Source organism: Gorilla gorilla, chromosome 1 (assembly GCF_029281585.2).
Source record: "Gorilla gorilla gorilla isolate KB3781 chromosome 1, NHGRI_mGorGor1-v2.1_pri, whole genome shotgun sequence".
NCBI lineage: Eukaryota > Metazoa > Chordata > Mammalia > Primates > Hominidae > Gorilla > Gorilla gorilla.
Genome location: NC_073224.2, coordinates 174,717,498 through 174,738,750, shown reverse-complemented (window position 1 = coordinate 174,738,750; position 21,253 = coordinate 174,717,498). Strand labels below are relative to the sequence as shown.

Genomic DNA, 21,253 nt, shown 5'->3' with positions numbered 1-21,253 from the left:
AGCCATTCTGTCAGGTATGGTGGCTCATGCCTGTAATCCCAGCACTTTGGAAGGCTGAGGTGGGAGGATCGCTTGAGCCCAGGAATTCAAACCAGACTGGGCAACAGAGTGAGACCCCGTCTCTACAGAAAATAAAACAATTAGCTGGGTGTGATGGTGTGTGCCTATAGTCCCAGCTACTCTGGAGGCTGAGGTGGGAGGAATGTCTGAGCCTGGGAGGTTGAGGCTACAGTGAGCTGAGATCATGTCACTGTACTCCAGCCTGGGTGACAGAGTGAAACCCTGTCTCAAAAAAAAAAAAAAAAGGCCATCCTTTTTGTCTGTCACTGTCTCTCTCAAGGGACAAAGTATTATAGTAAGCTATCATTTACTGAGACTATTTCATCATTTACATGTAACAGCAAAACTTATCACAACTGTGAATTAGGTGCTAGGTATTATTTCCATTTTACAGATTGGGAAACAGAGACTTAGAGAAGTTCGGCAAGTTGGCCAAGGCTGTAAAGTTAGTCAGTGGCCGAGCCAGGATTCATACAGTTGTGCTTAGCTGGGAAGTCTAGGTCCTTTCTACTAGCTCTCCTCCACTCACACCACACACATGTGTGCATATACATGCATGCACACACACGAATCTTGTATCCTGTTGACTTTGAGTACTGTCATAATCATATTTCTGGACCTAGCTTTGTAAACACAATGACACGCATGGAATTCAGGATTTTTTTTTTCCCATTTTGTTTTTCTCCACGCCCAGTGAACCAGATGTACAAATAAGTGGGCTTACTTGGTTTGCATTTTTGACATTTGAAAAGAAATTCCATGTTGCTCATGCTCATGAATGTGCCTCAGGCACTTGGGTGTTTCCACTTGGTGGAAGATCTTCTCTCAGGCCACATTCTTTTCCCATGGACTCCAGAGACTGTGGCAAAAGCCTGCCACTGGATCTGCCTGGAGCAAGCAGTGATTGTGGGAGTCAGAGGCTTCTGGTCTTTTTTCAGCTCCAGTTGGAAGAGTGCCATAAAATCATGTGATGTTTGGACTAAAAGGGCAAGCCAAAGAACGTCCCTTGCATCTTTCTCTGACCAGTGAAGTCTAAGCAGTGAGCAAGGAGGCCTCTCCAAGGAGCTGTTTCAATCCACTGGATGTGCCAGGACTCACCAGGAATAAAAGGTGAGTCTCTAAGCCAGGCCCAGTGGGGCTATTAACACTTAGCACTATTTCAGACCAGCCAGTGAGAGTCAGGATGCACAGGGAAGGAGAGTGGGAGACCCTGGAAGGGAACTTCTAGGTCATCTGGTTAAGTTTCCTCCACTAACAGGAGTGAGTAGCGGTGTTGGTGGTCAAGTAGTAAGCTAGGAGGAGAAAGGACATAACTAGTCTTTTACAGATGGTTTGGTTAACCAGGACTAGATTTCTAGGTGTCTTAACCCTGAGGCCAGGTAAAAGGTCCCAGGACAGAAGGCAACCCTAATTGGTGGCACGTGGTCACCATTCCTGAGTAGCTTTGCTAATTAGATCACTTTTTTTTTTTTTTTTTTTTGAGACAGGGTCTCCCTCTGTCGCCCAGGCTGGAGTGCAATGGCATGACCTTGGCTCACTGCAACCTCTGCCTTCAAGTGATTCTCCTGCCTCAGACTCCTGAGTAGCTGGGATTATAGGCGCATACCACCACATCTGGCTATTTTTGTAGTTTTAGTAGAGAGGAGGTTTCACCATATTGGCAAGGCTGGTCTTGAACTCCTGACCTCAAGTGATCCACCTGCCTCAGCCTCCCAAAGTGTTGGGATTACAGGTGTGAGCCACCGCGCTCAGCCAAGGTCACTCTTCTAAAGGCCTATTTCTTCAGTCCGGATGCCAGGAAGAGTGAGCTGCTGTAGAAGAAAGCAGCTTATTGCTGACAGACAGAGAACATCTCTCAATTTCTACCTTCTCCCCAGTTTCCTTCTTCATTTCATATTTAGAGCTTCCTATTCTTCTTCTTCTTCTTCTTTTTTTTTTTTTTTTTTGAGACAGAATCTTGCTCTGTCACCCAGGCTGGAGTGCAGTGGCGCAGTCTGGGCTCACTGCAACCTCCCTCTCCCAGGATCAAGTGATTCTCCTGTCTCAGCTACCCAAGTAGCCAGGACTACAGACGCATGCCACCATGGCCAGCTAATATTAGAGATGAGGTTTCACTGTGCTGACTAGGCTGGTCTCAAACTCCTGACCTCAGGCAATCTGCTGGCCTTGGCCTCCCAAAGTGCTGGGATTACAGGTGTGAGCCACCACATTGGGCCAGCTTCCTATTCTTCTGAATTAGAGAATGAATAAAATGGGTTTTTCCCAAATTTCTCTCTCTCTCTGTCTCTCTCTCTTTTGTTGCTGTTTTTTTGAGACAGGGTCTTGCTCTGTCTCAAAAACTCCCAGGCTGGAGTGCAGTGGCATGATCATGGCCCCCTGCAGCCTTAACCTCACAGGTTCAAGCAATCCTCCCAAGTAGCTGGGAGTACAGATGCATGCCACTGCACTGGGCTAATCTTTTGATATTTTTGGAGAGACAAGGGCTCACTATGTTGCCCAGACTGGTCTTGAACTCCTGGGCTCAAGCAATCCTCCCACCTTGGCCTCCCAAAATGCTGGGATTATAGTCATGAGCCACTGCGTCTAAAATTTATTATAGAGTGTTACTTTTCTAGACCACTAAGGGCCTCACTCTGAACTGGGAGAGTAATTTAACTCTTCCTGACAGACATGGGCCTCCATGCTACTGTAACCTTTTTGAGTCCTCCATACCTCCACCCTGAGACTTAGCAAATGGTCTTTGGCCTCCTTGAGTGAGCAAGGGGTAGTGAGGAAGTCCAGTGTAGTCATGAAGTCATGAGCCTAGGTTGAGTTGTGATTCAGCTGAATTTTTTTTTTGAGACGGAGTCTTGCTCTGTCGCCAGGCTGGAGTGCAGTGGCTCAATCTCGGCTCACTGAAACTTCTGCTTCCTGGGTTCAAGTGATTCTCCTGCTTCATCCTCCCCAGTAGCTGAGATGACAGGTGTGCGCCACCATGACTGTCTAATTTTTGTATTTTTAGTAGAGACAGGGTTTCACCATGTTGGCCAGGATGGCCTCGATCTCCTGACCTTGTGATCCACCCATCTTGGCATCCCAAAGTGCTAGGATTACAGGCGTGAGCCACTGCGCCCAGCTGATTCAGCTGAATTTTAAGTTTTGAAGTGAACTGTACGAAATTGTTGATATGCAACCTAAAAAAATTAAAATGTTTTGTTTTGAGATAATTGTAGATTGATATGTAGTTGCAAGGAATAATACAGAGAGACCCCATGTACTCTTTTGCCCATTTTCTCCTAATAGTAACATTGTGCAAAACTATAATCTAATATAGTAACCAATAAGTTGATATTGATACAGTAAAGATACATACAGAACAGTTTCATCACCACAGAACAATTTTCATCACCACAGAATCTCTTCTATAGCCACATCCACCCTACTCCTCCCTGGCAGCTACGATTTTGTCCTCCATTTGTATAATTTTACCATTTTAAGAATGTTACATAAATGAAAATGTATAGTATGTAACATTTTGGGATTAGCTTTTTTCACTTATGGTAATTCCTTGGAGATTCACTGAGCTTGTTATATGTGTCAATAGTTTGTTACTTTTTATTGCTCACTAGTATTCCATGGTATGCATGTACCACAGCTTGTTTAACCATTGACACATTAAAAGATGCCTGGGTTGTTTCCAGTTTTGGGTTGTTACAAAGTAAAGCTACTGAACCTTTTATAGGTTTTTGTGTGTTTTCATTTTTTCTGGGATAAGTACACAAGAGTGCAACTGCTGGGTCATATGGTAGTTCTGTGTTTAGTTTTATAAGAAACTGCTAAACTCTTCCAGGGTGGCTGTACCAGTTTACATTCCTGCCAGTGATGTAGGAGTGATTCAGTTTCTCAGCTACATCCTCATTCTGTCAGGTGTGTAGTGATATCTCATTGTGGTTTTAATTTGTATTTCCCTAATGGCTAACAATGTTGAATTTCTTTTCATATGCTTGTTATCTATGTATCTGCTTCAGGGAAATATGCGTTCATGTCTTTTGCACATTTTAATTTTTTTTTTTTTTGAGACAGAATCTCACTATATTGCCTACGTTGGAGTGCAATGGCGTGATCTTGGCTTACTGCAACCTCTACCTCCTGGATTCAAACAGTTCTGCCTCAGCCTCCCAAGTACCTGAGATTACAGGCATGCGCCACCATGCCCGGCTAATGCTGTATTTTTAGTAGAGACAGGGTTTCACCATGTTGGTCAGCCTGGTCTTGAACTCCTGACCTCAGGTGATCCACCTGCCTTGGCCTCCCAAAGTACTGAGATTACAGGTGTGAGCCACTGCACCCGCCAGTTTGTTTGTTTTTTAATGCTGAGTTTTGAGAATTCTTTACATATTCTAAATACTCCTTTGTTGGCTATGTGGTTTCAAGTATTTTGCCCAGTTGGTAGTATGTCTTTTCATCTTCTTAACAGGGTCTTTCACAGAGCAAAAATAATCTTGATAAGGTCCAACATATCAATTTTTCCTCTTATTGTGCTTTTGGTAACAAGCCACAGAACTCTTTGTATAGCTCTGGGTACTAGAAAATTTTCTCCTATTTCTTTCTAAGTTTTATAGTTTTACATTTAAGTCTAGAATCCATTTTGACTTGATTTTTGTATAAGGTATGAAGTTTGGGTCCTGGATTTTCTCTCTTTTTTTTTTTTTTCCTATGGATGTCCAATTGCTCCAACATCATTTGTTGAAAAAGCACATTTCTTCCACTGAATTGCTTTTGATCCTTTGTCAAAAATTAGTTGGACAGATTTACGTGGGTCCATTCTATTTCTGGGTCTTTATTCTGTTCCGTTGATATATGTGTCTATTTTTCTGCCAACACTGCACGGTTTTTGAAATTGTACCTTTACAGTAGGCTTCAAGTTTGGGTGGAGTGATTCCTCCCATTTTATTTTATATACACACACCTTTCCTCCCCGACCCCCAATCATTTGAAGGCATGTTAAATGCATCATGGCTCTTTATTCCTAAATGCCTTCGTGTGTATTTTCTTTTTAAATTTTTTTTTATATTTTTCAATTTTTAATAAGAGAAACAAAAGGTTTCACCACATTGCCCAGGCTGGTCTTGAACTCCTGAGCTCAAGCCACCTGCCCACCTCAGCCTCCAAAAGTGCTGGGATTACAGGCGAAGCCACCGTGTGGGGCTTCAGTGTGTGTTTTCTTAAAATAGGGATATTTTCTTACATAATCGCAGTGTAGTTATTAATGTCAGCAAGTTTTTTATTGATAAACATTTTTCTCTAATCTGCTACATATATATATATACATATTTTTGTAAAATTAACTCAGTAATGTGCTTTAGAGCCTTAAAAAACAAAAACAAAAAACTACAAAACAGTGTCCAGTCTAGAGTCAGGTGGTATTGTATTTAGCTGCAATGTCTCTTCTGTCACCTTTTTTTTTTTTTTTTTTTGAGATGGAGTCTTGGTCTGTCTCCCAGGCTGGAGTGCAATGGCGCAATCTTGGCTCACTGTAACCTCCGCCTCCCAGGTCCAAGTGATTCTCCTGCCTCAGCCTCCGGAGTAGCTGGGATTACAGGTGCACGCCACCGTGCCCAGCTAATTTTTGTATTTTTAGTAGAGACGGGGTTTCGCCATGTTGGGTCTGGAACTCCTGACCTCAGGTGATTCATCTGCCTCGGCCTTCCAAAGTGCTGGGATTACAGGTGTGAGCCACTGCATCCAGCCCAGTCACCTTGAATCTAGAATATCTCCATAGCTTTTCTTCTTATTTTATGACATTGATACTTTTGAAGAATACAGCACTTCCCTGCTCCTTTTAATAGTGGATTCCTCATTTTGGGTTTATCTGATGTTTCCCCATGATTAGCTTCATGCTGTGCATGTTTGGCCAGAATACTCCATAGATGATGTGTCTTTCTCAGCATATCACATCTGCAGGCATTCGATTTTCACCTGTCTCCACTGGTGAATTTTTTTTTTTTTTTTTTAGATAACGTGACTCTGTCAGCCAGGCTGGAGTGCAATGGCACCTTCTCGGCTCACTGCGGTCTCTAACTCGCTGGGCACAGGTGATTCTCCCACCTCAGCCTCCTGAGTAGCTGGGACTGAAGGTGTGTGCCACCATGCCTGGCTAATTTGTGTGTGTGTGTGTGTGTGTGTGTGTGTGTGTATGCATTTTTGGTAGGGACAGGTTTTTGCTTTGTTGTGCAGGCTGCTCTTGAACTCCTGGGCTCAAGTGATCCGACTGCCTCAGCCGCCTGAAGTGCTGGGACTACAGGCGTGAGCCACCGTGCCCGATCTCCATTGGTGATTTTAATTTTGGTCACCGATAGAAGCTCTTGTCTGATATTATTTGGGCCTACAAAAATGGCAATTTCATAATTTGACCTAACATAAAACCTTTTTACTGAGGTTTTAGATATCTAACCTGTACTCTCTGACGCTCGGTTTCCCTATCTGTTGAGTTTGGAGATTGTTTCTGCCCCACGAGTATTACTGGAGGGTTAAATAAGATGATGTGTGTAAAATCTGCCACATAAAAAGCATTCTATAAATATTAGCTATTATTATTGCAGCCAGGTCGTGTTCAAGGGCGTTGGTTTTGATCTTCCTCTCAGTCTCTCCCAATTCCAAGCAAAATCTCAACAGAGACCAGTGATGGCATGGGGATGGGGTGAGGGAGCCTCACTTCTGCCATTTCAGTTTCCTCGTCTGGAAAATGGGAAACGCCTCCCACACCACGGGGTTGCAATGAGGTTTCATGAAATGTGTGTAAAAGTAGCTGGACATAGAACAAGTTCTCAAAAAATCATGTGGGTGACTAGTAATCTCTTGTATTAGGAAAATAGGAATATCTGTCAGAATTAAAACCACTTTCTAACGTGATGTTTCATTTTGAGGCGGTAGCACGGTGTGAGTAAACATCGTCAGAGTCTAGGGCTCTGGAATTTCTTTAGCGCTGTGTGATTGTGGGCAGATGCCTTACCCTCTCGGAGGGTGGAGTGTATGGTTTGTAACAGGGAGATAACATGGGTGAGCGCCCCCTAGGACTCCTGTGTTAATAAAGGGTGCTAACGGTGCCTCCCGAGTGAGGGGCGCGGGCCCGCGCGCACCCGCACGCCTCGGGCGCCAGGCGCCGCCGTGTGGGCGGGGCCGGGCAGCCTCCCCTGTCGGCGCCAGCCACGGCTCCCGGCCCCAAGCTCCGCCCCCGGCGCGCATCTCCCAGCAGCGGCCCGGCACCTGGCAGACTCGCGGCGGCGGCGGCGAGCGGTGGCGCTCGGCTCGGGCGACGGCGGCGGGGGAGGGCGCGGCGCACCGATGGGCGCCACTGAGAAGGGAGGCCAGAAGAGCCGGAAGCTGTTTTCGTTGCGGCGGCCGTGGAAGGCGACTCGGCGGCTGTGGAGGCCACGCTCAGCTCGCCAGGCGGCGCAGGGTGAGTGTGGGCGCGGCCGGTCGGGACCTGTTACCCCGAGGCAGGGGCGCAGGGGCGCAGCGGCGGCGGGGCCGTCCCCGGCGGTCTCGCGGGTCGCGTTCCCGGCCCTGGGAGCCTGGGTGCCTAGGCGACCCCCGAACCCGACCCTCGGCCGCGGGTACGGGGACCGCTGGGGAAGCGCAGGGGCTGATGTCGGCACAGTCTCCTTTCCCCTAGCCCCTGCTCGTTGCTTTGGCTCTGGACACAGGGAAGCCACGGTGGCGCGGCGACACAGCCTCACTGAGGTTAGCTTGTCCCCGGCCCCAAGCACCTGGCCTGGCGCTTGCAATGCAGTGCCTATTGGGGGAATGAATCAGAACCCGAGGCTCCCTTCAAGGTCCTCCCGCCCTGTACCCACCTCCTTTCTACCTGCTTGCGGTGATTTCGAAGCTCTCGCCACGATAAACTATTTCCAAGCACACTCAGTCCTGTCCTTGCCAGGGCCTCAACTCACAGCCAATCACTGACTCACTCCATTCATTCATTCCACAATTTTTATCGAGCCCCTCCATCTGCCTTGGCCGGAGAACACGATGGGCAAAGCCCGGATCTTGGAACTACTTCTAGAGAGGAAGACAGACATTACACACGCAAAACAGAGAAAGCCCGGTACACATTGCTATGTGTGCTTAGAGGGAATCAGTCTGCTGAGAGAGGAAAAAAGGCAGGGCCCCGGGCTTCCATGGCAGGCGGACTGGGAAGGCCTCTTCGAGGCATTGCAAGTCAGCGGAGACCCGAGGACTGACTAGGAGTTACTCTAGCGTGAAGCCGAGTAATAGAGAATAGCAAGTGGAAAGGTTCCCAGAGTGCCTGAATTGAGCAAGGGGAAAGAGAGGGATGCAGGGCCCGGATCGAGGTCTGGGCAGAACATGAAGAGGAGTTCGGATTTTATTCTACGTGAGCTGGGAAAACACTGAAGTGTGCTAAGCAGGGAAGTGACCTGATCTGGGGGCTCCCGGCTTTTCTCTGTCTGCAGTGTCCATGCTTGCATCTCAGCCTGCCGGATTCCTACCCTCCTGCCAAGACTAGCACAAATGCAGTCTCCTCGCTGAAATCTCTGTGGTTCCTGCCACCTGTAACCCCTCCTTTAGCATTTCGTCACCTGTAGAGCGTTTGTCACTGTTCATCTGGTATTAAAGATTCCACATTCTCATCCATTTCATCTTTGCATCCCCCACGAGGCTAACTGCAGGGCTTGGTACTGTGTAGATACTGCTTATGAATGTGTCTTGTCTTGTCCTTTTTGTCTGTTTCCATCATCTGAGGATCCTTCCTCTGGGGGGTTGACATGCCTTATTTCTAAAATGGCCGACCGGATGCGGGGCAGAGCCAGATTGCACCAGGACCCTGCCATCGATATAGTCCCCCTCACCCACCCCCGGTGTTTTGAGGATTAAATAAATTAATGAATTAAACGAGTTAGTAGTTATAAAGTGTTAGCACCTATTAAGCTTTATAAAAATAAATTTGAAAATGACCAGCAATAATTATCTTTCAAATATTTATTTATTGCATTGGAAACAAGCTTTTCTATTGGTGGTTGTTAGGGAGACTCTGCAGCTTGTCATTGTCATCTTGCCGGCTTTTAAGTATGTGTTCCTACTTTTTAAAAGTCAGTGCACCAACAAAATTCTTTCCATACTGTCATCAAGAACTATTGCTGAGGCCGGGCGCAGTGGCTCACCCCTGTAATCCCAGCACTTTGGGAGGCCAGGCGGACGGATCACTTAAGGTCAGGAGTTCGAGCCCAGCCTGGCCAAGGTGGTGAAACCCCGTCTCTACTAAAAATACAAAAATTAGCTGGGCGTGGTGGCATACACCTGTAGTTCCAGCTACCTGGGAGGCTGAGGCAGGAGAATCGCTTGAACCCAAGAGGCAGAGGCTGCAGTGAGCTGAGATTGCACCACTGCACTCCAGTCTGGGCCACAGAGTGAGATTCTGTCTCAAACAAACAAACAAAAAGAACTATTGCTGAAACTTAATAGGGCCGAAGGCTGACCACTTTTTATCATGAGCTTGAATGAGATCGATGATTGCAACAAGTATCCTTGAGTGATAATTACATGCATAGTGTTATTCCAGATGTTGTGTGAATGCTTACAAAAGAGGAATAGATGAATATTGCCACTGTAGTAACTTGGGTTAGAATAAGTGTTCTAGTTTTATAATTTTTATTTTAATTTTTAAAATCTTTAAAGTTCCGGGATACACATGTAGGATGTTCAGGTTTGTTACATAGGTAAAGGTGTGCCATGGTGGTTTGCTGCACCTATCAGCCCATCACTTAGGTATTAAGCCTAGCATGCATTAGCTATTTTTCCTGATGCCCTCCCTCCCCTGCCCTCACCACCACGGGCCCCATTGTGTGTTGGTTCCCTCCCTGTGTCCTTGTGTTCTCAATGTTCAGCTCCCACTTATAAGTGAGAACAACTGGTGTTTGGTTTTCTGTTCCTGCATTAGTTTTATAATTTTTAAAACCAGATCTTTAGTGCCTATACAACCATCTCTGCTTCTGTGTTCCTGACCTAGCGTTTACTCACAGCTTCCCAGGGCTCATTGCCATCCCACACCTCTCTTTTCTTAGATAGGATCTTGGCTGCTCACTACATTCCTCTACTATCTATCTTCCCCTTCCCCCATAAGCCCTGGGGATAAAGCCATTATAATATCTAATGTTACATGATACTTGACATCTTATAGAATAGTTCAACTACAGGATTTTGTTTAGATCTTGACAATACTCCTGGAAGGAGAGAGGGCAGATGTTATGTATTTCCCCCATTTTATATATAAGGGAAGGTGAAACAAGAGGCACTAAGTGATATGCTGGAGGTCATGCGACTGGTGAGTGTCAGACTCAGGCCTGCCTACCTATACAACATGCTTTCTGCCACATCTCCCTCCACACATGAAAAAACATGTTTCAATAGCTATACTCATGGAAAAGGGAAGTAAAACGAATAAATATTATGCAATAAATCTATATCTCAATTTTATTTGATTTTTTAAAGTAAACCTGAATTTCTTATGATGATGTTAACATTACTTTGGGCATCTAGAATCATACACTTTGACATCAGACAGGCTATGATTTAAATCTGCCACTAATAAATGGCACATTAATAAGCTGTGTGATATCAGACAGCATCCTGAGTCTTTCAAAAATGGAGTTATATATTATCTGAAAAATGAGGATGACAAGTCCTATGTCATGTAACTGTGATGATTAAATGCATTTCTGGTACATAGAGGTTCACAAAGGGCTGGGTTTTTTTTTTTATTAATATTAGGTTTACTATTGTATGTATTAATGTTAATAAAACAAAACCTAATATGGTTGAAAATCTAGACTATTCTTAGAAAATAGTCTAGAAAACCTAGAAAAGTCTAGAAATTATTAGGAAACCATATTAATATGGCTGAAAATCTGGACTACTATTAGTATACTATTGTTAGTATAGAATAATAATAGTCTAGATTTTCATAAGAGTCCAGACTACTATTAGTCTAGATTAATGCTTAGTCTAGATTTTCAACCATATGCTCACACTCAAAATATGTTTAAAAGTTCAGTGTGCTCTGGGAAGCAACCACAGCTGGAGGCTTCTTTGGGGAAGTTAACCCTTCTGGGTCAACCAGAAGGTCTTCTGCAGCAGCATCCATCTTTCTACCACCTTCTTCTTTTTCATCAGGAGGCTGCAGGGGAGAAGGAACATAGCTTCTAGGGACTCCTGTCATCTTTTCATGCTAACACTGTGTCCTGAACATAGCAGACATTCAATAAATATGTCTGGAATGAAAGATTCCTTTCATTTATATATATTTCCAAAGAGAATGACTCTGAAATTTACACTGTGAACATTTGTCACTAAAAATATAGCATAAATATCTAAAAGGACAATTACTGCATCAAAGTGTATATATATATAGTTTTGATTTTGAGAGATATTGCCAAGTTGACCTTTGTACATTTGTGCTAATTCAGTTTCTGCCAACAGTGTGTAAGCTCCCCGATTCCTTACTGAATATGGTCAGACTTTTAAATGCTTGCTAATTTGATGGGTATGAAATGATATTCCATGTTGTTTTATATTGAATTTTCTTGATGAATAATGAAGCTGAGTATCTTTTCACATGAATATTGGCCATTCTTGTGTGAACCTTTGTGAAAGGCCTATTGATGTCTTTCTCATTTCTTTAACTTGGGTTTTTTTTCCTATCCATTTTAGGAACTCTTTAAATATTCTGGATATGAATTATTTGTTGGTTTAGAGGTCTAAACAACTTTTAAAAATGTACTTAATCATGCCAGTAGTTCTAAATGGGAATATGAAGAAGCTGTGCTGAGTTGAAATTAACCCTCCAAATGCTTCCGTCCATTCCAGAGAACCATATTTTACTCAAATATCAAAGTCCGTAGGTTACAGAAAAGGGAGCAAATGACGAAAGCATTTTACGAGCAGTAGACTTCTCTAGCCCTTGAATTATGGTAGATAATTGGCCTTGAGTTCCTCCCACCAGAAATTCCCTCCTCTAAACCCTGTGGTGGTTGAGGAGCCCTTTCCTGAGCTGTGGTATTCTCTGGGAAGACACAGGTTGGAACTAGAGTCAGTTTCCATCAGTAGATAGTATTTTGCAGAACAATTTACTTGGAGAAGAGGACAGAATTTCTGTCACGTCGATCAGTGGTTTATCCTCTCACTGCCATTGTCTAGCCATATGTCCCTAAAAATAAGCCACATTGAATGGAGGTAATGATCCCTACCCAGCCTATTCCTAAGGATATTAGAGAGATCAAATGAGACCATAAAAATGAAAGGGCTGTGTAAATACAAGGTTTGTTAGCCGGGCTCTGGGAAGTAACCAACACTTTGTCAGAGTGGGAAAACCTCACTGACCCACAATCTTTGGGTCTGTGGCTCTGGCCCTTCTCCTACCACCTGTTCTGCATACAGGTGCATGATTGTAGAGAGCTGTGCTTCTCCAAGGTTGGTCTCCAGACCAGCAGCATGAGAGCAGCAGCATCAACATCACTCAGGACCTTGTTAGAAATGCAAATTCTAGGCCCCCATCTCAGAGCTACCAAATCACAAACTGAGGGGTGGGAGGATGGGGAGGGATGGGAGGCTGGAACCTGGAAATGTGTTTTAATAAACTCTGCAGTAATTCTGACACATGCTAAAGGTTGAGAACCACTGACTTAGTAGGATGAGCAAGGGTTTTACAGCCAGCAAATGTGGGTTTAAATCTCAACTCTTACTTGCCAACTTGTGACATGTAAATTACTAGACCGTCTTGGGTTTCGAACCTCTCACCAATAAAAGGAAGACCGAGTGTGGTGTAGCAGGTGAAGCCACTCTCCTTCCTTCCCATTTCCTTCACAGGACTGTGTGAGAAATAAATGACATGACGATTCTGGACTCTGCTGTGTTTAGCTATGTGTCTCCTTTGGCAAGTCTCCTTGCCTCTCTGCCTCATTTTTCTCATCTGACAAAACGAATGGCAAGAGTTAACGTGTGCATTGCTTTTGTCACACTATGTGCCAGCCACTGTCTTAAAGAGTGTGTGATTTTATTTTATTCTTACAATAACCCTGTTTTACAGCTTTCATTTTACACATAAGAAAAACTGAAGCAGAGAGAGGTTAAGTAACATTTCCAAAGTTATACAACTAGTAAGTTGGGATTCAAACCCGGGAGGTCTGCTGTGAGTCCTTGCATTAAAGACAATGCTTGCCAAATAATAAGTTCTCAAAAAATGGATGATGATGATGATAAGAAAATAGCCTGGCATATAGTAGGTACTCCATATAAGCCATGCTGCCCTCTTCTGTGGCTAGCCCTAATCCTAAACATCTATCCCCTCCCCGCAGTAAGCACATTTTCTTTTTCCTTCTCACCTCTTTTCTGGCCATTTGGGTGCTCTGAGCAAGCCAGACAGAGGCTTGGCTGGATGCAGGAAGACCAAGTGTGGTGTTGCAGGTGAAGCCACTCTTTGGGAATGAATGACTAAGCTAGCAGAAGCTCTAGACAAGTTATTGAAAGATCATTTCATCTGCTTAATTTGGAATATATGTTCTGGGTCTCTGCTTACCTATCAACTAATCAAGAATTAAAATGCGTCAAAAGTTCCAAGGGAATGTAAAAGCTTTTTTTTTTTGGTGCCCAGTTTTTCCTCAGAGTAAAATTTGCAGCTGGGAAAGTTTAATCCACAGTATGACAGCAGTGTTTTTTTCCTTTCATTTTTGTTTTTTTCCTTTCATTTTTGTTTTTTTGCTCAGACAATAAAAAGCCTTATTCCCTTTCAATTCAGGGTTTCACTCGTTGTTCTTGAAAATTCCCTTCAGTTTAGCTCTCAAGATGGCCTTGCTTGCTGAGCATGAGTCACTGGTTTAGTGACTCAGAGTGGCATCTAACAAGACAAGGATGTGCAGGGTTGTCAAGGGACTTAGTGGCCAGTGGAGCCTGCCTGAAGCTTTTCCTAAACCCAGTTTTTGAAATAGAGCATCTTTTCCATTAGCGGCTGTTCCTAATCATCCTCAGTACCAGTTTATCTGAAGCTTGGGGTCTGACAGAGACATTGCCTTGTTGTGGAAAGCTCTAGAATCCATCCTTGTCCTTAACTGGATGTGGCCTTGAGATTTACTGTGTGACAGGACAAGACTTCTGAGAGTTCACCCAGCTCTGCTTGGAATGGCCACAGAATCAGGAGGCCTGTGCTTCTGGAAATACGGTGTCAGGAGGGAAAATAAAGCCTCTCTTTATTTGATGAGGCCTTCAAACCTCTTTCAACTTAAGGAGAAAAAAGATCAATTAAAGTTGGATAGAGAAACAGACACGTGTGATGAAGCAAATATACCCAAATGTACTTGGATATGGGGCCCACTGTACAATTCTTTCAACTTTTTGATATGTTTGAAACTTTTCAAAATACAATGTTTGGTACAATGCAGATACCCCTAGAAATGACTACACTTTTGAAAACATTATTCCTTTTGCAATATAAATGGGTGTCTTCCTTCCCTTCTCCCACTTCTTTTCTACTCCTAGCATTGGTCTTTTTAAAATTTTGGTCTGGGGAGCCTTCTTGATTAAAAAGGGCCTGGAATAGTTAGAAAGAATGAATACGACCTAGTACTTGATAGCACAACAAGGTGACTAGAGTCAATAATAATTTAATTGTACATGTTAAAATAACTGAAAAAGTATAATTGGATTGTTTGTAACACAAAGGATAAATGCTTGAGGGGATGGATACTCCATATTCCATGATGTGATTATTATACATTGCATGCCTGTATCAACATTTCTCATGTACCTCATAAATATATACACCTACTATGTACCCACAAAAATTAAAAATAAAAAAAAATTTAAAAAGGGCCGGAGTGAGGGTGGTTGGTGATTGGCTATTCCTTTATGCCAAGGACTTCATATTCTTCTTCATATGTAATTCTCACAATAATCCTACAAACTAGTTATTAATTTCTGTATTTTATGAGGAAACTGAAGCTTAGGGGAATAAACTTGACCCAGTTACAAGGTAATACTACTCATCTTACAGCATTTATGGAGCCCTTACTTGATGTGTCAGGCTTTGTGTTATGAACCTTAAACCTATTAACTTGTTTGAGCCTCACCCAGCTGTGGAAGGTGGGTACCATTATTACCTCCATCCTGCAGATCAGGAAATGGAAACTTAAGAGAGGTGCAGCAACTTGTCTCAGCTTATATTCCAGGGGCTGGTACATGGCAGGGCCCATGTTTGAATCCATTCTCTTTATTTATTTTTTGAGGCAGGGTCTTGGTCTGTCACCCAGGGTCTTTCTTGCTCTATTGCCCATGGCTCACTGCAGTCTTGACCTACCAGACTCAAGCATCCTCCCATCTCAGCCTCCCAAGTAGCTGGACCACAGGCTCATGCCACCATGCCCAGCTAACTAAAAAAAAAAAATTTCATACAGACAGGGTCTCACTATGTTGACCAGGCTAGTTTTGAACTCCTGGCCTCAAGCGATCCTACCACCTTGGCCTCCTAAAGTGCTGGGATTACAGGCGTCAGCCACCTCTCCCAGTCCTCTTCTGCTTTAGAGCTCTTGCCCTACTATTCAAACCCATGCTTTGGCATTTCTTTGCCTACTTTGGTAAATTGGCATATCTAGTGGAAGCCTCTTGACCTGAGGCCACAGGCTCCTGAGGACAGAGAATGTTTTGTTCAGCACCGTGTCATTCCTAGTGTTCATAGCAGTGCCTGGCACCATGAATATTATTGAATAAAAGAGTGCATGAATGATGGCTTCTCACCACCTACTCCCTCACCTTCTCAGCCCCCCAAAGTGCTCCTCTTGGGCACATTTTGGCTATCCTGGACTTGGTCCTTGGAGATAAAGATGCCGGTTTCTCTGATGTGGTTTAGCCAATGTCGCATTTGGTGTCCAGTAAGGAGTTGTAATGAAGGCAGATTTTCCTTATTGGTCTGAAGCTGTCAAAGACAGCAGAAAGATATTATCCACTGCCAAGGAAAGATGGGAACCAAAAACAAATACTTAAAGTTTCCCAAAGCTTTCAAGGAATCTTCCAGCTGTGGCAACAAGAAGTCCTTAGTAGCCATGAAAGCTCTCACATTATAGCTATATTTGACTCCTGGGTTGAAGTAATGAACAGGTGAACACTGACAATTAGTCCTCTTAAATGTGCCCAAGCAGTTGGTAATTATACCCTGCATTTATTTAGTGTTTTGTTTACAAAATTCTGTTCTCCCTTTTGATGATATGAACAGCCCAGTACATATATAGGACAGCTATGATTATTCCCACTTTACAGATGAGAACACTGATGCCAGAGAGTTTCTGTCATTTGCCCTACACTACGCAGTTAATAAAAGGTAGAGACAGTAGAGACAGGTCTTCAACCCTTTTAATGCCTAGTCCAGGAAATTTTTAATATCAATATTGCATTTAACTCAGTAATTTCTGAGGATGAGTAACAGGAAGATGTATTCCTTTCTGTTGCTCTTCTTCCAATTTAGTTAGGTTATGTATTTGGGTCAGTTAGTCTTTCTGGATACCAGTTTACTAATCTCTATCATGGGGAATAAACACCATCCATCAGTGAGTATGCATGAAGCAGAGGAGACTGGGAGGGTTCAGAACTTAAAAAACAATTTCTGAGTGAAGCTGTTTGGAAGAGACTGTGATGACTCTTACCTATTATCCATAAAACAAATTAAATGGCACCTCCCTTGGCCACCCTACCTAAAATGGCACCCCTGCTACCTCATTACCATGTTTCATTTTTCTTCACAGCATTTATTGCCATTTATTATATGTCTATATTACCTGTCTGAATCCTCCCACCAGAGTGCAATAGCCAAGAAGGCAGGGACCTGAAACCCTAAGAGGTGGAATAGTGCCTGGCACAAATAACCACGTGTTGAATAAATGATTGAAGGAATTAATGAATGAATCTGAGCTGTGGAATGATTCAAAGTAAGTTTGAATTGAATGACTGAAAGATTTACTTGAATCCTCCTTGCTCCCCAACAGAGGGGTGTTATGGTTTGGCATCCTCATACATATTCCTAGTCTGCCACTCAATGGCTTACAACCAGTCACTAAAGCCTCCTTGAGTATCAACTTAGGCCTGGGTGAAATGGGTTCAATAACCTGTGTCCATGCAGCAGACACAGCCCATTATATTGCCCTATATGCCTCTGTACTGTAACAGCCTGTGAGCAGCGTGAGGACCGAGGGCTGGTCCTGTGCACTGTTGTATCCCCAGTACTTAGCATACAGCCTGGTCCACAGAGAGGTAAAATAAATGTTGAATGAATGAATGAAAGTACAGGGCTCTGAATCCTCCTCCAAAGCTGACTTACCATCTGAAAATAAACCTGGTGCATGGCACAGACATTCCCCTTTCAATTCAGAGATGAGGAGGCGCTAAACAGTTGATTCCCTATCCTGAGGGAAGGAAAGGCAAGCCTCGGCTCCAGATCCGGTTCCATGCCATGTTTTGGAATTTGTGTTTACGTCTGCCTTCATCCCCATCCTTTCCGCTCCAGCATAAGCAAAATTATAACCCCGCACACCGACTTGCATGCAATTATCATAGCCCGAGTGCTCCTCCGTTGAGAGACTTCGCCCCCGAGACCGCTGACTGTGAATGACAAATCAAAAGTCAGGGTTGCAGAATCAGCCGGACTTTCCTGCTCATTTGCAGCAGAGGGAGGAAGCAGAGAATGAAAGATTCTGAAAATAAAGGTAAGGGGCGGACTGCAGAAAGATGGCTAAGAGAGGGCTAAAGGCTAAAAGATGCTAGGGATGCGATGTCACTCCACAGACATATTTAGTTTGTATTAATGGCTAGTTTAAAATTACCGTACCTATATTAACATTCTAGTTATATAATAAACATGATGACTTTAAAAAATGACTAGCTTCTAGTTTCCAAATATTGTGTCATTCAGCTTTCCATTTTTATAGTCCTAAATATAACTCTATTTTAGCATTCTTCATTTAATCTTGGCTGAGTAACACAGCTTTCACAGATTTCCTTAGACTAGCTCCCAGATTTTTGATAATTTTATTTTGGGGGTGTTCACAATAGTTAATAATGAATATACAGGTTTTCAATGCATTATTAGAATTGGAATATCTGAAATAATTGGGACTTAAAACAGTTTGGGTTCTGAAGGCAAACGCTGACGGAGAATCCTTTAATGAACATTAATCTTTTTAGAAGCGCTCCATGGGGAGCCGTCGCTGACCTTCAGAACTGTTTATCTTGCAAAGAAATGCTGGGATGTAAACTACCCCCACTCCATCAGCCTCCACACCTTACCTCCCCCTCACCTCCCAACACTCTAATTCTGTTGGAGGGATGGGGGAAGAGAGAAACGAATTTAAATAAAAACTCAAAAAAGGAAAGGGCTAACCGAAAAATGAGCCAACCAAATTTTAAGTTCAACAACAAGCATTCTGGAGGATTCTGGGGTTTTAAATTCTGAGGCGCCTTAAATATTCTGCCGCAGTTGGGGGAGGAGCGATGGACCCCTAGGTCTCCGGAGGCTACACGTGTTCCCCGATCCCGTTTCCAGGGGGAGCCCTTCCTTCCTATTGCGCTGGTCGTGCTCTTGGCCCGCGTGCCCAGGAAGGGCGCAGCGGGGTCGCGCGCCCGGGGGAGAGCGCTCGCGCGGCCGTCCGGGTGGAGGACGCCGTCTCCGCGCGGCGGTGCCGGGCCCCTGCTTCCGGAACGCTAATTTTAGGGTTCGCCGGCCCCCCCTTTCTTTTCACCCGCTTTCCGTGCGAGCCGCTGCGCAGCAGTCTGCGCTTCGAGTGCGCTGTGTTTTAAGGAGGCCCCGGCGCTTTCCCCTTGGGCTCGGGGGCTTGGGTGCGCAGGTGGGGGCTGGCACGCAGCCCGTTGGGCAGGTTTCGCGCAGCGACCCTCCCCACGCCGGAGCTAAGTTTTTTGGGTGAGACGTGCAACAACGCAGGCCCCAAATCTCTCTGCGCGCAGCGCCGCGGGGCTTGGCCTTCTCCAGTCCTCGGGAGTCAGCCACCGTCTCTGGCTTGTTATAGGATTCCCACCTCGTGGTGGGCAATGATGTATACATATTCAACATTAGAAAAAGAAGGAAAAAGAAAAAACCCACTCACAATCTAATGCCAATGGAGAGAATGGTATTTTAATCTACGAAACTGTAATGAAGGCTCTTAAACAATCCCACTTTCCATAATTGAGGCTTTCAAAAGGGCCAGGTAGCTGGTGGTGTTTGTATTAACATCTCATAGGCTCTGGATCATTCACAGCCACGTATTGATCTATGTGGTTTTGACGTTTAAATTTTAATGAAGCAGCCTTAGTGGGGAAGAAAACAGCTATGCATGTGCCTGGTAAGTGGGAAGAGGACCTGTTCACTCCTGTTTCTAAGCCAGCATCTTAAGAGTAGGTATTACCTGTGTGTGAAATCAAAGTATTTTAAAATTAACTCTAGGAAGAATGTTGGATTTTCCTGTGTTGTTTTCAGTGGTTGGAGAAAGGGTTTCTGGAGAGAGAAAAAAAAAAATTGCTTATTTGCCAAGTCATGCTAGGCCATGGACATGATTTAGAAAAAAAATTAAAGCTGCTTGAATTGGAGGCTCAGGTTAAGGTTAATATTCAACATTGTTTGAAATGGAAACACTCCTGGTTTCTCAGTGTATCAGTGTGTTTTAAGCTCAGATCCCCAGCCTTTTTCTAAGGAGAGTTGGTATTTAGAATTTTTTTTTTTTTGAGACGGAGTCACGCCCTGTCGCCCAGGTTGGAGTGCAATGGTGCGATCTTGGCCCACTGCAACCTCTGCCTCCCAGGTTCAAGCGATTCTCCTGCCTCAGCCTCCCGAGTAGCTGGGATTACAGGCCCATGCCACCACGCCCGGTTAATTTTTGTATTTTTAGTAGAGATGGGGTTTCACCATGTTGGCCAGGCTGGTCTCGAACTCCTGACCTCAGGTGATCCACCCGCCTCGGCCTCCCAAAGTGCTGGAATTACAGGTGTGAGCCACCGTGCCTGGCCGGTATTTAGAATTTTTGTTTTACTTTGTACTGGGAAGAGCCTTGGGTTGGGAGTCAAGATTGGTAGGCTCTGGCTTGTTCAGTTATAACTCATTTGTGACCTAGGACAGAACTCTATTTCTTTGGGTCTCAGTTTCTTTATCGCTAAAATGGAGAGCTATTAGACTAGATTCCTGTTTTTCAGATTGTGAGTGGTGAGAAAGCAACTTAGTGAGTCTTAGGCAACATTTTAGATCGATGAAGTAGAACAGAAACTGTCAGAAATCATTGCACATAGCAGGGGTAACTACTGTTTCCTGAAACTTCTGTTGTAGATATTTATCTTTATGCATGTGGGTATAAACCGTATTCTGACATCACATCGGTTTTCTTTTTTTCCTGTGTTTCAGTCAAAGAAGTTTGAGGAACACTGAAATAAATCATAGCTCAGTAATGGTTTTCAAGGAGTCTGTGAAATGCAGCTTTATATGCATATATATACAGACAGAGAGAGAGAGAAAGAGAGAGTCAATAGTTTTCCTCAGATTTTTAAAGGATTCTAAGACTCCAAATAGGTTATGAATTACTGTATTTCTAAGGTCCCCCAGGCCTTTTCCAAGCCTATTTCTTTGAGAGCAAAGTATCCCTTTAGGGCTGCTGGGAGATGGGTATGTGTTGACAGAGACCAGATAAGTGTATGGTGTGAGGCGGTGTGTGTGTGTGTGTGTGTGTGTGTGTGTGTGTGTAGGTGTGACCATAGCAACCAGACCGTGAGAGCCATTCCTGGGTCCCAAATTACCAGTTGGTGTCCTGAATATAAGACATAAAAACACTAAAAATTAGAGTCTCTGTGTTGAAAAGGACCACAGCAAAACTATTAAAATATTATGAATTGTTTGGAAGTCAATTCTTTTTGTAAAGACTGAAAAAGAGAATCAGGTAAAATTATAAGAGGTTGATGGGGCAAAGAAATCACCAGGATGTTGCAAGTTCAGAAAGTGAATTTTTGTAAGCTACCATCACATGAGTGGTTCAGTAAATGTTGACTTGTGGCTTAAGAACTGCCTGCCTGCCTTTTCCATCTTTTTAGTTCATCTTAGGGACAATTCAGTGAGGTTTTTAAATACAAAAGACATTGTGTAACATTGATCTAGCATATCTCAAAATGTTTTGCAAGCCAGGAA

At 43.9% G+C, this 21,253-nt stretch overlaps 1 protein-coding gene across 5 annotated transcripts in view; it reads left to right on the top strand.

The window, feature by feature from the left end:
- Positions 1-799: 799 nt before the first annotated feature.
- The window catches only part of DNAJC6 (DnaJ heat shock protein family (Hsp40) member C6), a 166,866-nt gene continuing 146,412 nt past the window's right edge, over positions 800-21,253 (top strand). The window contains exon 1 of one of the 5 annotated variants that reach the window (XM_055350080.2): positions 800-1,170. In XM_055350080.2, coding sequence (XP_055206055.1) covers positions 1,143-1,170 — 28 coding nt within the window. In that variant the 5' untranslated portion in view covers positions 800-1,142. Of the gene's footprint in view, positions 1,171-7,245; positions 7,499-17,458; positions 17,799-21,253 lie in introns of those variants that run through there. The other 4 variants (XM_019019347.4, XM_063697970.1, XM_019019353.4 and 1 more) reach the window with 4 other exon arrangements.